Genomic DNA, 13,137 nt, shown 5'->3' with positions numbered 1-13,137 from the left:
AGTGTAGCAAAGCTAACAGGCCTCCCTCCACGTATAAAAAGCTGCTGCTTTCTCTACTTTACGAAATAAAAACAAAGGTTCTTTCTGTGGCACTCAGCTGGAGCATCTCGTATAGAGTGCTGCAGTTTGCTTGGATATCTCAGTCACTAGGGTTGTAAGTGTTTCAATAGAACCCTCTATCTTCATACACTCAGTGTCACCTGTGATGGCATAAATTTCCAAAAATTCATTCACCCATTCATTCAACATGTTTTATGAAGAAGAAGACCTTCAGGGATGTGGAATGACTCAAGGTATAAGACAAAGAATTCATAGAAACTTAATTTGTGTATTGTGTTAACAATAAACTGTCACAATATGTACCCCTTCCAGCACAAGTTTCTCTGAACTATGCAGGTGAGCATAGCTTCTCAAACATTCTTGCAGTCCTCCTGGCCTAACCCTCCACTAATCTGTTCCCACTACTTCACCTTGCCTTTTTCCTTCTGTCTTCTGCCCACATCACTCCTTTCCCATGCAGATCATGTTCTGCCTTCTTCTGCTACTCTTCCCTCCCCCCCCCCCCCTCCTTCTTTGCTCATGCAGACACACTCTACGAAAACTAGGCTGCGGGCAGTGTATGAAGGCCATGCACCTCTTGATGTACTTTATCTAAAATCATTCAGTGATGTTTCCTTTGTATTTCCGTCCATTTTTCTTCCTTTAACCACTCACTTTTCTTAGGTTATTTTGTGGCTATCTGATGTGACATCCCTGTTTTCATTTTGACTAACCCAACCGTATCAATCTCATATTTATAACTGGAGAGTGGATCCCACTATTATTATACCTAAAAAGCATTGTCTTATGTAGTCTCTTATTATAGCTTTTTCACTTTCTCTTTTGTAGACTTTTGTACCTGATGATGGGCTTCTAATTGTCCCAAGTCTGTAATGATTTTGAACCAATAAAACTATTTGCAACTGAAACAGTTAATTACCTGACACCTCTGTTTTCTGTTGTGAATGTGATCTTTCATCCACTGGATAGGAATGCCATAATGCCGTACTGCTTTAGTATGCTAAGGTATATTTTATGATCTACACAATCAAAGGCTCTGCCAAGGTCACAAACTTATCAACAAGATAAATTTTCTTGTGCTGCTCACTTCATTTGTGAGGTATTGCATTGCTTTCTGCATAGTGAACCCTTTACAAAATTCAAATTCAGACTTGCTTAGCAAGTTCTGCTCAGTTAAAAGAATCAGTTTTCTTTCATAGACCATTTTTTAAACACTTTTGATCAGACTGAGAGGAGTGGCATAGGTCTGAAATTAGAGGTGGTTTGCTTAGCTCCAGTTTTGTAGAGTGATGTTACTATAGCATATTGAAGTCTGTCAGACTATGTCTCAAGTACTATGGCTATAGTGGTAGCAACAGTGCATAACACCTATAGCACTGCATTTCCACATAAGCAGTTTTGTTCAAGTATCTGACTATTTTGTGCATCAAGCATATGAGCTCTTGCAAGAAACTCCTAACTTTTTATTTGACTATTTGGCATTATTTTCCAATGTTAATGGTTTTGAACAAATGTATGTATGTAAAAACAGTGATATGATAACAAATGATGGTTTATGGAGATTAAAGGAGAGTGGGGAACAGTATTGTAAGATAATAAATAAGATCTGACACTTACATATAATATATCAAACAATCAGTTGTAATTAATTTCTTTTATTTTTCAGATGTCATTCATGATAATTTGGCAGAAAATATGTCAAAAAATTATGAGACTGTATTCCCAATAGCCTTTTTCTATGAACGTAATACTCCACGTTCACGAGAAATTAGTAGAGAGATCAGGAAATTTTATTTTCATGATAAACCAATAACAAATGATTCCATGATTAGTCTTGGACAAGTAAGTAAATTTTTCTTCTTTAAATGACACTGAATAAAGTTTGTGGTGAAATGTGTTTTCCATATTTTATTTTTAAGATGTTCAGTAATAAAGGTCAATTAATTTTATGAATAAATTGGGCAGTTATAAATCTGTCAATAGTTTACACTCATTTGCAAAGTTAAATCAATAATTTGTCCATTTGTAGCGAACTGTTTATCGGGAAGGAAAATGCCTCTTGTTGTAGAGTATTTTATTTTAAAAAATTAATGAGGAAAGTAAAAAATGAAGTCCAGAACAACAATACCATCATAAGACTTTTCAGCTAGCATTACTAGAGTTGGATCTGATGTCCTCTGTCAACAGTTTCTTAAATGAAAAGAAAACAGGAGACACATTTTAGAAAATTGAAAAAGAAGTAAGTGAATGCTTATGTCTGTCAGAGTCATCTCTAAAACGCATACCTGAAATGCAAGACAAAAATAAGGAATAATAACAAACTGTGATGGCTCAAGTTCCAATCTTCAGTTCAAGTCATGGAGCAGCTGAGCCATTCAAGTAGCAAACACTGATTATTCGTTCATAGTGTTTCATAGGTTACATTGTGATGTATTACTCCTCCAAGATGTAAAATGAGTAACAGAAGAAAATCAGCTGATATAAACTTATTATAACCTGCATTGCAGTAAGCAGTGCTTGTAATCTCAGTCCATCCAAAGCCACAGAGCCCAGCACACATGCCAGCAGCAGTTCCTGTTTGCAAATTAGGTTTAGTGTATTTTTTGTTCTCATGCGCTTCTGTAAAAAAATGAGCTGCATCTGTGTATGTTACCACATTGACTAGTGTAACCTAACATATTCTAAAATTTTGCATTGAGTGAGCTCGTTTTATTGTGAAATGTGTTTTCTTCATCTCATAATGTACACAACTTCAGTACAAATGTCTGATGTACAGGAGACAATATGCTCATTTAAAATTTTGTCACACTTACAATAATACTTTGTGGAGAATGTACTTACTTGAAATTTGTCAAACTTACAATATTTACATCTACTGTGACTATCATAAATTTTTTATTCCATTTCATGAGATCTTCCACAGAGTAATTGTTCAATTAGAAAATCATGCAACTTGTTTTTTAAAATATTTATCTTCATATTCATTATGTCACACCCTTTTATTGTGTTGTCAATTTTCATGGCTATATACTGAGGAGTCTGAGCACGCAGTTTTAAGAAATAAGAGGTAAGCATAAAGTTTTTTTTATGTCCTGTGTCGTATGAGTGTTCAAAATTATTATTGTTATTTTTTTAATAGATCAGTTCTGCTGCATAGGAAAAGAACCACCTCAAAGATGCATAAAGAGGGGACAGTTAATATTTTTAGGTCTTTAAATAATGGTCGACATGCAGAGCACATATTGCGAATGATTCTTTTTTGCAACTTTAAAATTTGTGTAACTTTGTGCCACCATAAGTGCTACTGTTGCCTGATTCAATCTGAATCTCATGACCAATGAATACATCTCTCGCATAGTCAATGTGTCTCATAACTAAACCTACCTGTTGTATTATAAGTCTTCAGTAGCTGCATAGTTTTTCTGGATCACCACCTGAAATTGCTTTTGTAATACTTATCCTTAAAATGAGTAGCCAGAAGCTTCTTTTTCAAGCTCAAAATTGGAAGTTCACCAATCTTTAGTCATGTCCTTTGAACCTACCAGTGGTGACTAGGTCCCTTAAAAGTCTCTGATAATGCTTACAAACAGGTAGTTAGTGTGGACATATGTGGAGCCTAATAGTTTGTATCTCTTCAGAAAGTAAAGTGCATGCAGTATGGATGAAGTGATTATTAGTTGCTTCACATTCATTTAAGTAAAAAAGTCACTTAACTGTTACTGAACTCACAAATATCATTCAACTGAAGAAAAACACACACATTTTGATGTCTACTGCTCATAACTATAAAATGTGTTCTCTCAGCCTGATTTAAATGAATTGAGAGGCAATGCAAACGGGTCCCGAGGCTGGGCTAAACTGCAGACTAGCTGGAATGAAGCTATAATAAATGAAATCTAAGTGCAGAATGATGGAAATGGTGCAAGAGTCAACTTTAAGTTTATAAATTTTACAGATCTAAAAGTTTGTCCTTTATTGGGTATCGAGTCAATCATTATATTCTGATTGTATATTATTTATCTGTTAAAATTACTGTAATAATTTATGCCTGTGGATTGGGAATCCCAGCTTTATGCCTATGGGATCTATCTTTTGTGTTTAACATCAGTTATTGAAAATTCAGTAATTTTTAATTTTGACTCCTGCTCATTAATGTGGGTGTCAACAAATTTAGAAATATCAGGCACTCAAATGTATGTCAACAGCTCCTGAAAATTCATAGTGGTTAGGCTATAATTGGCACTGAAAGTTTGAATCAAGTGAAATTTGTAATTATCATTATTTTTTAAATGAATTAATTTTGGGCTAATGCAAATACATCACTGAAAAGAAAAAAACTAGCTCTTTAATCGGAAAGTGGTCTTACCTTACAAACCTATCTATTAGCTCATAACACTTTCCTGATACGTGAAATTTTGTTGTTGTACTAACTCTTGATTGCCATCATTTGTGAAGAAATTAATTAGCACATTGCAGCCAGAACAAAGAATTGAATGATCTGAAATAAATTTTTGTGGGGGGGGGAATTTGTTTCTATGATTTTAATAATTTGCATGACAAGTGCTTAATGTGCTCATTGTAGGAACTTTAACATCAGAATCTTGAAAAGAAAATTAGCAAAAATTTTCTGGACTTAAAACATCATTTAGGAGTCTAGTCAAATTAGAATGTTTGGAGGTAACCTGCTTTATCACAAATGTATCCACAGCTCTGGAGCCCAGCAGACATGCCAGCAGCAAAATCAGTTTTTGTTTTCTGTTTGTATATAGAATTAAGCTTAGTTTTTGTTCTCATGTCCTTCTGCGAGAAGTATCCATTATCATACTGTGTTGACTACTGTATACTAACTTTGTCCAAATTTTTGCACAAATTTCAATTTACATTGTGTGAGCTGACTTTGGAGTGTAGTTAAACTGGAAGTAGGGTACCAGCAGAATTTAGATTGCACTCAGTGACTTCTTAGGTTAGTGTTAATGTTACTTGTGGTGTAAAAAAAATTGATTAAAGATCAATGGGCACTGCACCTGCTCTTTACAGGAGCAGGGAAATTTGCTATTGTCCATAAACTGTGGAAGCTGGCCAAGGTTGACAGGCTTCTGGCTGCTACCCTGGGCTGTGATGTCACTGAGGCATGTGAGACAAATGATTTGGCACCTTTGAAGCCTACAATGTCACATGGGATCCCTGATATCATAGAGTCCACCTATTTGCTTGTAGTAGTTGGTCGACTCTTATCTGATGGTGATGGGATCATGAATGTGGCCACACAACTGTCCTCCTACATCTCAAAAACAGTTTTGAGGTATTGCCCTCCCCTGAAAATATCTCTGAGCCAGCACAGGACATGTCTGTTGGAACTTGGGTTGACTTTCCTGAAAGGTCCAAACAAGTGTACAAGGTAGGATTTTTTGTCATTGGGAGATGCAAAAGTAGGCAGGTGATGGAGTCCCTTGGGAAAATAGAGCCAGACTGAGAAAGAAGGCCTTTGTCTGCTCTGCTTGCTTTCCAAGGATTCTCTTTTCACATGTGGGGTAGATTCTGCCATCAGCAATTACATGCAACATGTGCAAATCATTGCTCATAACAGTGTTATACATAAAACAGTGGAAAATCTGGGATGGAATGTAATAATATAATGAAAAGGATGGTTGCTACTAACCATGTAGCAGAGATGCTGAGTCACAGAAAGGTACAACAAAAAGACTGTTGGAAAGTTAGCTTTCGGCCAACAAGGCCTTTGTCAAAAACAGAAACTTTCATACATGCACACACTCACGCAAATGCAGCTCACACACACATGACCACAGTCTCTGGCAGCTGGAGCCAGACCAAGTGTTATATATGCTTGACATTATCAAGTTAGTTCTACTATAAACAGCCTAGATCACTGTTGTACACCATAAATGATGTTTGAAGGCGTATTTCTGTTTCTTAATAACAATATCTACATAGTGCTAGTGACAGAAACCTGGCTGAAATCAGACGTTAATAGCAATGAAATTCTAAATTTCAGCTGAAATGTATATTACAAAGATATGTTGAATGCTAGTGGAGGAGGCATGTTTATAGCTGCAAAAAAATATGATAATATCTAATGAGGTTAGTACAGAATGTGAATGCAAAGTAATTTGGCTGAATATAAGTGATAAAAATTGATCAGACATTGTCATCAGATGCTTTTATAGACCCCCTGCCACAGAATCAGTAGTGGCAGAACATTTGAAGGGAATCCTGGAGAAAATTTTGCAAAAATTTGCTGATCATGTTATAGTATTAGGTGGCGATTTCAACTTACGAACCATGGACTGAGAGTTGCAAGTTATTAAGGCAGGAAGTATGAATCATGTAAAATTGTTATAAATGGCTTATCTGAAAATTACCTTGAGCATGTTATCAGAAAATCCACTCATGAAAACAACATATAAGCTCTTGTGGTCACCAACTAGCCTGAACTTCTTGACTTAGTATAGAACAGGGAATTGGTGATCTTGAGCCATTGCAGCATCAGTGAATATGGCTGTAAATAAGAAATAAAGAAAGATAGTAAGATATTTATGCTTAGAAAGAGGGACAAGAAACAAATTTGAGATTACTTGAGTGGTCAACATGAAAATTTCATCTCTATCACTGAAAAAGTTGAGCACAGATGGACGGTTTTCAGAAATATTGTACAAAATACCTTAGACAGGCAGACAGGCATGTTTTGAGCAAACTTGTTAGGGATGGGAGAGACCCACCGTGGTTGGAAAGTAGTGTTAGAAAGCTACTACAAAAGCAAAGAGTGCTGCAGTGCAAATTTAAACATAGCCAAAGCCTCACCGACAAACAAAAATTGAACAAAGCCAAACCTATAATAAAGAGAGCCATGAGGGATGCAGTCAATAAATTCAAAAGTAAAAATCTAACAAAAAAATCCTAATAAGTTTTGGTTTTATGATCAATCAGTAAATGACTCAAAGCCATCGGTTCAGACACTCCATAGTCATTATAGCATAAAAACATAGGATGACAGAGAGGAGTTCTAAATGTCTTTTTTCAAAATTGTGTCACTGAGGAATAATACAGTGTAGTTCCTCCTTTAAATCATCAGATGAACATCAAAATGACAAATATCAAAGTAAGTGACCGTGGGACAGAAGATTAACAGAAATCACCCAACAGAGGAAAGGTCACTGGGCCTGATGGGATACCACTGCAACTGTATGTAGAGTGTGCGAAAGAAATAGCTCTTCTTCTAGCAACAGTGTACCATAGGTCTCTGGAGGAGGGAAGCATTCCTAATGACTGGAGAAATACTAAGTCATATCAGTTTTCAGGAAGGGTCATAGAACAGATGCACATAACTATAGGCCTATACCTCTGATGTCGATCTGTGAACTATTTTGGAACATAATTTGTGCTTCCATATTATGAAATATCTGGAGACTGATAATCTGCTCTATGGGGATCACGGGTTCCAAAAACAAGGATCATGTGAAACCTAACTTGCTCTCTTTTCATCTTTGAGACCTGGAAAGTAGTAGATACTGGCTCCCAGATTGATGCCGTGTTCCTTGACTTCTTTAAGGCATTCAATATGGTTCTACATTGCTACCTCATGAACAGAATATGGATGTATCATACAATGGAAAATCCGAGATGGAATGTAACAATATTATGAAAGGAAAGTTGCTACTCACCATATAGCAGAGATGCTGATCACAAATAGGCACAACCAAAAGGCTGTCACAGAATAAGCTTTCGGCCAACAAGGCCTTTGTCAAAAACAGATCTCACACACACACACACACACACACACACACACACATACACACACATACACACACACACACACACATATGACAAATGCCTTGTTGGCCAGAAGCTTATTCTGTGACAGTCTTTTTGTTGTGCCTATCTGTGAGTCAGCATCTCCCCTATATGGTGAATATGAATGTACAGAATATTGGACCATCTGTGTGACTGGAGTGAAGAGTTTGTAGCAAACAAAACATAGCATGTCATTTGCATGGAGAAAAATCCTCTACATAAAAGTAATGTTGGGTGTATCCCCAAGCGAGTGTTATAGCAACATACGTATGTAAATGACCTAGTGGATAATGTTGGAAGTCCCATGAGGCTTTTCACAGATGATGATGATGATGATGATGAGCGTTTGGCGTCATTGGCCGGGAGGCCCCTCGCGGGGCAGGTCCGGCCGCCATATCGCAGGTCTTATTACATTCGGCGCCACATTGGGCGACCTGCACGCCGGATGGGGAGGAAATGATGATGAACACAACACAACACCCAGTCCCTGAGCGGAGAAAATCTCCGACCCAGCCGGGAATCGAACCCGGGCCCAGAGGACGGCAATCCGTCACGCTGACCACTCAGCTACTGGGGCGGACTTCACAGATGATGCTGTTGCATACAAAGTCACAACGCTTTATTGTAGCAAAATGCAAGAAGACCTGCAGACGACTGACAGTTGATCTGGGGACCGGCATTAACCCTTAACATACAGAAATGTAATGTATTCTGCATAAATAGACAGAAATACCCATTATTGCATGAGTATACAACTGCAGAACAACCACTGGAAGCAGCCACATCCATCTAGTAGCCCTGAAAGCATCATGGAAATGTGCTCAGTCAACTCCAGTGGCAGATGCATAAGAGAGCCAGTCTGCATCATGGTGTAAAATCCTGAGAGCATGTGTTCCTGGAAGAGTCAAATTATGTATTGCTTCTTTCTACATGTTTCTTGCAACAAGACTATGGAAGTAAAATCAGAAAGATTTGAGATTACAGAGGCTTATCAACAACTGTAACCCCATGAACTATTCATGATGGAAACAGGAGAAGGGGAGAAACGGCAGTGATACACAAAGGTGCTCCACCAAGCACCATCAAGTGGCTTGCAGAGTATAGATGTAGATGTAAATTCTCACAATATGGTTGTCCTCTGTTTGTACTTACAAAGGTAAATGTAACATAGTGGATTCAAGAGGAATGATGCAGATTTGAACAAGATATTCCTGTCATTAAATAGGTGCTGCTTATCTATTGCTGCAACAAGACCATGTTGAAATTTGCTTAACATTGACAATTACCTAAATTTACAACAACAGACACTCCCTCATATGTGCCATATGAGTAAAAAGAGACTTCAGTCCTTAAATTTAGCAGATAATTTGCAGGAGGAATAGATATTATGAAATATTATGTAAACTTCTTATTCATTTTTAGGGATTCCCATTTCTTGGTTTATGACTAATGGGAACTTATTGCAGAATTTTGCTTCAAAATGCAGATCCTTACTCTGAATCCTAGGAGAGGAAGTTAAGTCTACCAGAATGAACTTTCACCCAGGAGCAAAGTGTGCACTGAAATGAAATCTCCTGGCAGACCATGACTTGAAACTTGGACATTTCCCTTTTGTGGATAAGTTGGTAAAGCACTTTCCCACAAAAGGCTTAGGTCCAAGATTCGAGTCCTGATCTGGCATACAGTTTTAATCTACCAGGGAGTTTCATGTCAGTGCACACACAGCAGCAGAATGAAAATTCAGTCTGGGCACAATTCCCCAGGTGCTGGCTATGTCATATCTCTGAAATATCCTTTCTTCCAGTAATGCTAGTCCTACAGCTTATATAGAAGAACTTCTGTGAAGTAAAGCTGAGAGGGCAGGTCAGGAGTCATGTTTGGGTATGGTAAAGCACTTTTCCGCAAAATGCAAAGGTCCCAAATTTGAGTCCTGGACTGATGCACACTTCTAATCTGCAGGAAGTTTCAAGCTAAGTCTGCATGAAACTTATACATCCTTCTTGCATTGTAGTTGTTACACTATTATTTAGCTGAATATTTTTCATTGATGTGCAGTTGTCCACTTTGTGAAGTATTCTTTTTGCTCATTTCTGCCTAGTGAATGGTTTCATTACATTATAATAATTGTACTCTATGAATGCCACATTGTAAATTATGCAGCAGACTGGGTATGTATACATTAAGGTTCCACTGGAGAAAAATGGCAGCAGTGTCACAACTAAGGGAAAGCAGTATTTTTAAAATTTGCAATATTTAATTTAACTTAACTAGTAACAAATAGTGTTTCAACAGTTTCTAACAGTGGCTTCATTTTCTTGAAAAATTTCCTCATTCACTCCCTTTTCTCATGATTTCACTTTTGTGATGAGATGTACAGAACATGATTAAAGAATCAATGAAAAGAAGAGGCCTGATATTGAATCAATTTGACCCTTATCACAGACATTATTCTCAGTTTCTTCTCATATTAACAGAATTTAATTATTGCAACAAAAATGCTATATTCAGGGCCAGTTTACAGTCCAAGCAACATAAGCAAGCTGCTTGAGGCTCTATAAAAGAAGGATGCCAGAGGTACCCAAGTGCAATGGCATTCACGTTTTGTTTACATGTAGCATACAACTTCTGCAGTTAAATAGTGAATTATGATTAACATGTATGTTTAAATTGGACGATATTTTTTGTATTTCTGTCCCACTTCTTCCAATCGAAAGCGAAGTAATTTGTAAATTATGTAATTAAAAAGTTCTGTTATTACAATTAAAAAAATAAGAGAGACATTATATTTTCATTCTTCTCACTCAGTTCAATAGAGAGCATATTTTTATTTAAGTGAGAACAATACAACAGATTTAGTTCTTTTTGCTTCCATTAAAAGCTTTTAAGATTTCATCAATTATCTTAAATGAAGGTTAACTGTTTCTTATTTTAATATTTTGCAACGGAACAGTATCCCAGAATTTACTTCAGTCAGAGAGGAACTCTGTGTAGTACTTATTTTTAAAGGAAAAAAACAACTCATTTGCATGATCAGTAGGCTTAAACTTATTTTTAAATTTCTTGTGAATATCCCAAGGAAAGGCAAGTAATGTCTGAAAGGGGGGGAGGGAGAGGGGGTTGGGGGGGCACCAAGTGCTATTTCACTTGTGTGAGAAGATGGTTCTTGAACCGTCTGTAGTCTATTAACACATAAAATCAGGTGTATGTTTCTATGAATATTTTAAATTACTATAAACAAGTCTTATGATTGGTAACAGTACTACTAATTTATCTTTTTCCAGTCTTTGTGCTACAGGAGCTGCAATTACAAAAGATTAATCTTCATTTGATTGTATTAAAATTAGTGTGTTCTTTGAATTTCATGTACTTTCAGCTTCTCTTTATAGGTCTATTCCGACATTGCTGTAATATTCCCAGTGGAGCGTGTAGCCAAGCTAGTATCTCAGCAGAATACTGAGCCTGTTTATTATTACCAGTTCACTTACCAAGGCAGGTACAGCTGGGCATACAAACCAGGAACCTTGACACCTCTTGGTAAGTCCGCACTCATTGTTTCTAACTTTACTTTCTTTGAGTACATGGCAATTCATATAAAGAGCAGTTTTAAAAAGGATGTTAAAATTAAAAGAAAGAGGTTGCAAGGATAGATGCATGATGACAGATGTCTGCAATGACCAAGCAGAAATTTAATAGTAAGAAATACCTACTATGAGGAAAATTGAACCTACAGTTGAGAAGTGCAATGGTCTGACGTCTGTGTCAGATATGGTTTTGGCGAGCAGAGACATGGTCTACAAGGGAATCTTACTAAATTTCCATGTCAATGGAGACAACCATTTTCAAGATATAGTTATTATTTGCATAAATTTATGTGTAATATCTTGACATCTTAATTGTTTAATTATATTCTCAGCTTACATAATATTCATGTGTTATTTATAGCTAGTTGTATTAATTTTTATTCATTTTCACAGGTGTTTTGCACCAGGACGACCTGATTTATTTATTCTTCAGCTCAGCAATGTTTCCAAATTTTTTAAAGACTGATCCTGAATATCAAACAGTCAAAAAATTGACAAAAATGTGGGCAAATTTTGTTAAAAATGGGTAAGTTCATGTGAATTCATCTGCAGTCTATATTAAATACTACTAATAATTACTAATTTCAAATAATGGTTACCTGCCGTAGGTGTATAGAACCTAACAGAAACAACACACACACCCACACCCACACCCACACCCACCCACCCACACACACACACACACACACACACACACACACACACACACACACACACACACACACAGAGAGAGAGAGAGAGAGAGAGAGAGAGAGAGAGAGAGAGAGAGACAGACAGACAGACAGACAGACAGAGATAGAGAGAGAGAGAAGTTTAGCACCTGGAAGGAATGGTCCAATAAAGTCCTAATTTCATACACATAGATATCATCAAATATGTGTGTATTATGAGAGTTGCAACAGTTTGCGATCTTCAGAATGCTTACCAAATGGTATTACTGTTTCATAACATGGACATGTTATCAGACGTTACAAAGTATGTAATGGGTGTGCTCTATGGCAAACAGTTGGTGAACATTGTGAGGGACCATGGAGAAATCTGTGCTTGTGTGACAACATTACTCACATTTGACAGAGTTTGAAAGGGCATCATTGTAGCTCTGCATATCGCCAGCTGGTGTATGTGTGGTGTCCGGATGTGACAGTGGCACGATGTTGGGCTGAATGGGAAAACTTGAACGAAACCACATGTGACATCAAGGTTTTGGTTGATCAAATTTGAACACATTAATGGAGGATCAGTGCATGGTGCACAAAGTAATTCATGCTGCCATAACCTCTGTGCCTATTATTTAAGTCCAAGTAATGCACTCACTGCAGTACTCCATGATGTGCCACACCTTTGATCAGAGACTAGCTAAAGCCAGGTTACCAGATCACCATCCCATGCATGGGCTATTCCTTTACAGCACAGACAGCTGCATTTTAAGTGGTGCCATACCCCATGAAACACAGACTGCTGACAAATGGCAATGCATCATTTTCAGTGATAGATCATGGTCTGTCTTCTAAATTTTTGGAGTGATATACCAGTGTTAACTCTTCAGGTATGGTGTGGAGACATCATGCATGAGAAAAAATGTATCTTGCTGTACAAGTTGATGATGGGATTCTGTTTAGAGAAGGCATCTGTCAATTGAAAAATCTTCTGCACAAACTGAAGAACAATTTGAGACTACAGCTGATGA

At 37.1% G+C, this 13,137-nt stretch overlaps 1 protein-coding gene across 1 annotated transcript in view; it reads left to right on the top strand.

Annotated features, from left to right (window-relative positions):
• The window catches only part of LOC124776291 (esterase E4-like), a 148,305-nt gene that overhangs the window by 109,895 nt on the left and 25,273 nt on the right, over positions 1–13,137 (top strand). The window contains exons 7-9 of the mRNA XM_047251198.1: positions 1,727–1,902; positions 11,256–11,403; positions 11,844–11,976. Of these exons, the coding sequence (XP_047107154.1) occupies positions 1,727–1,902; positions 11,256–11,403; positions 11,844–11,976 (457 nt within the window). The remainder of the gene's footprint in view (positions 1–1,726; positions 1,903–11,255; positions 11,404–11,843; positions 11,977–13,137) is intronic.

The sequence above is a fragment of the Schistocerca piceifrons genome, chromosome 2 (genome assembly GCF_021461385.2).
Source record: "Schistocerca piceifrons isolate TAMUIC-IGC-003096 chromosome 2, iqSchPice1.1, whole genome shotgun sequence".
Classification (NCBI taxonomy): domain Eukaryota; kingdom Metazoa; phylum Arthropoda; class Insecta; order Orthoptera; family Acrididae; genus Schistocerca; species Schistocerca piceifrons.
Note: the sequence above shows the minus strand (reverse complement) of the source record. Positions and strands in the feature narration are given on the sequence as shown.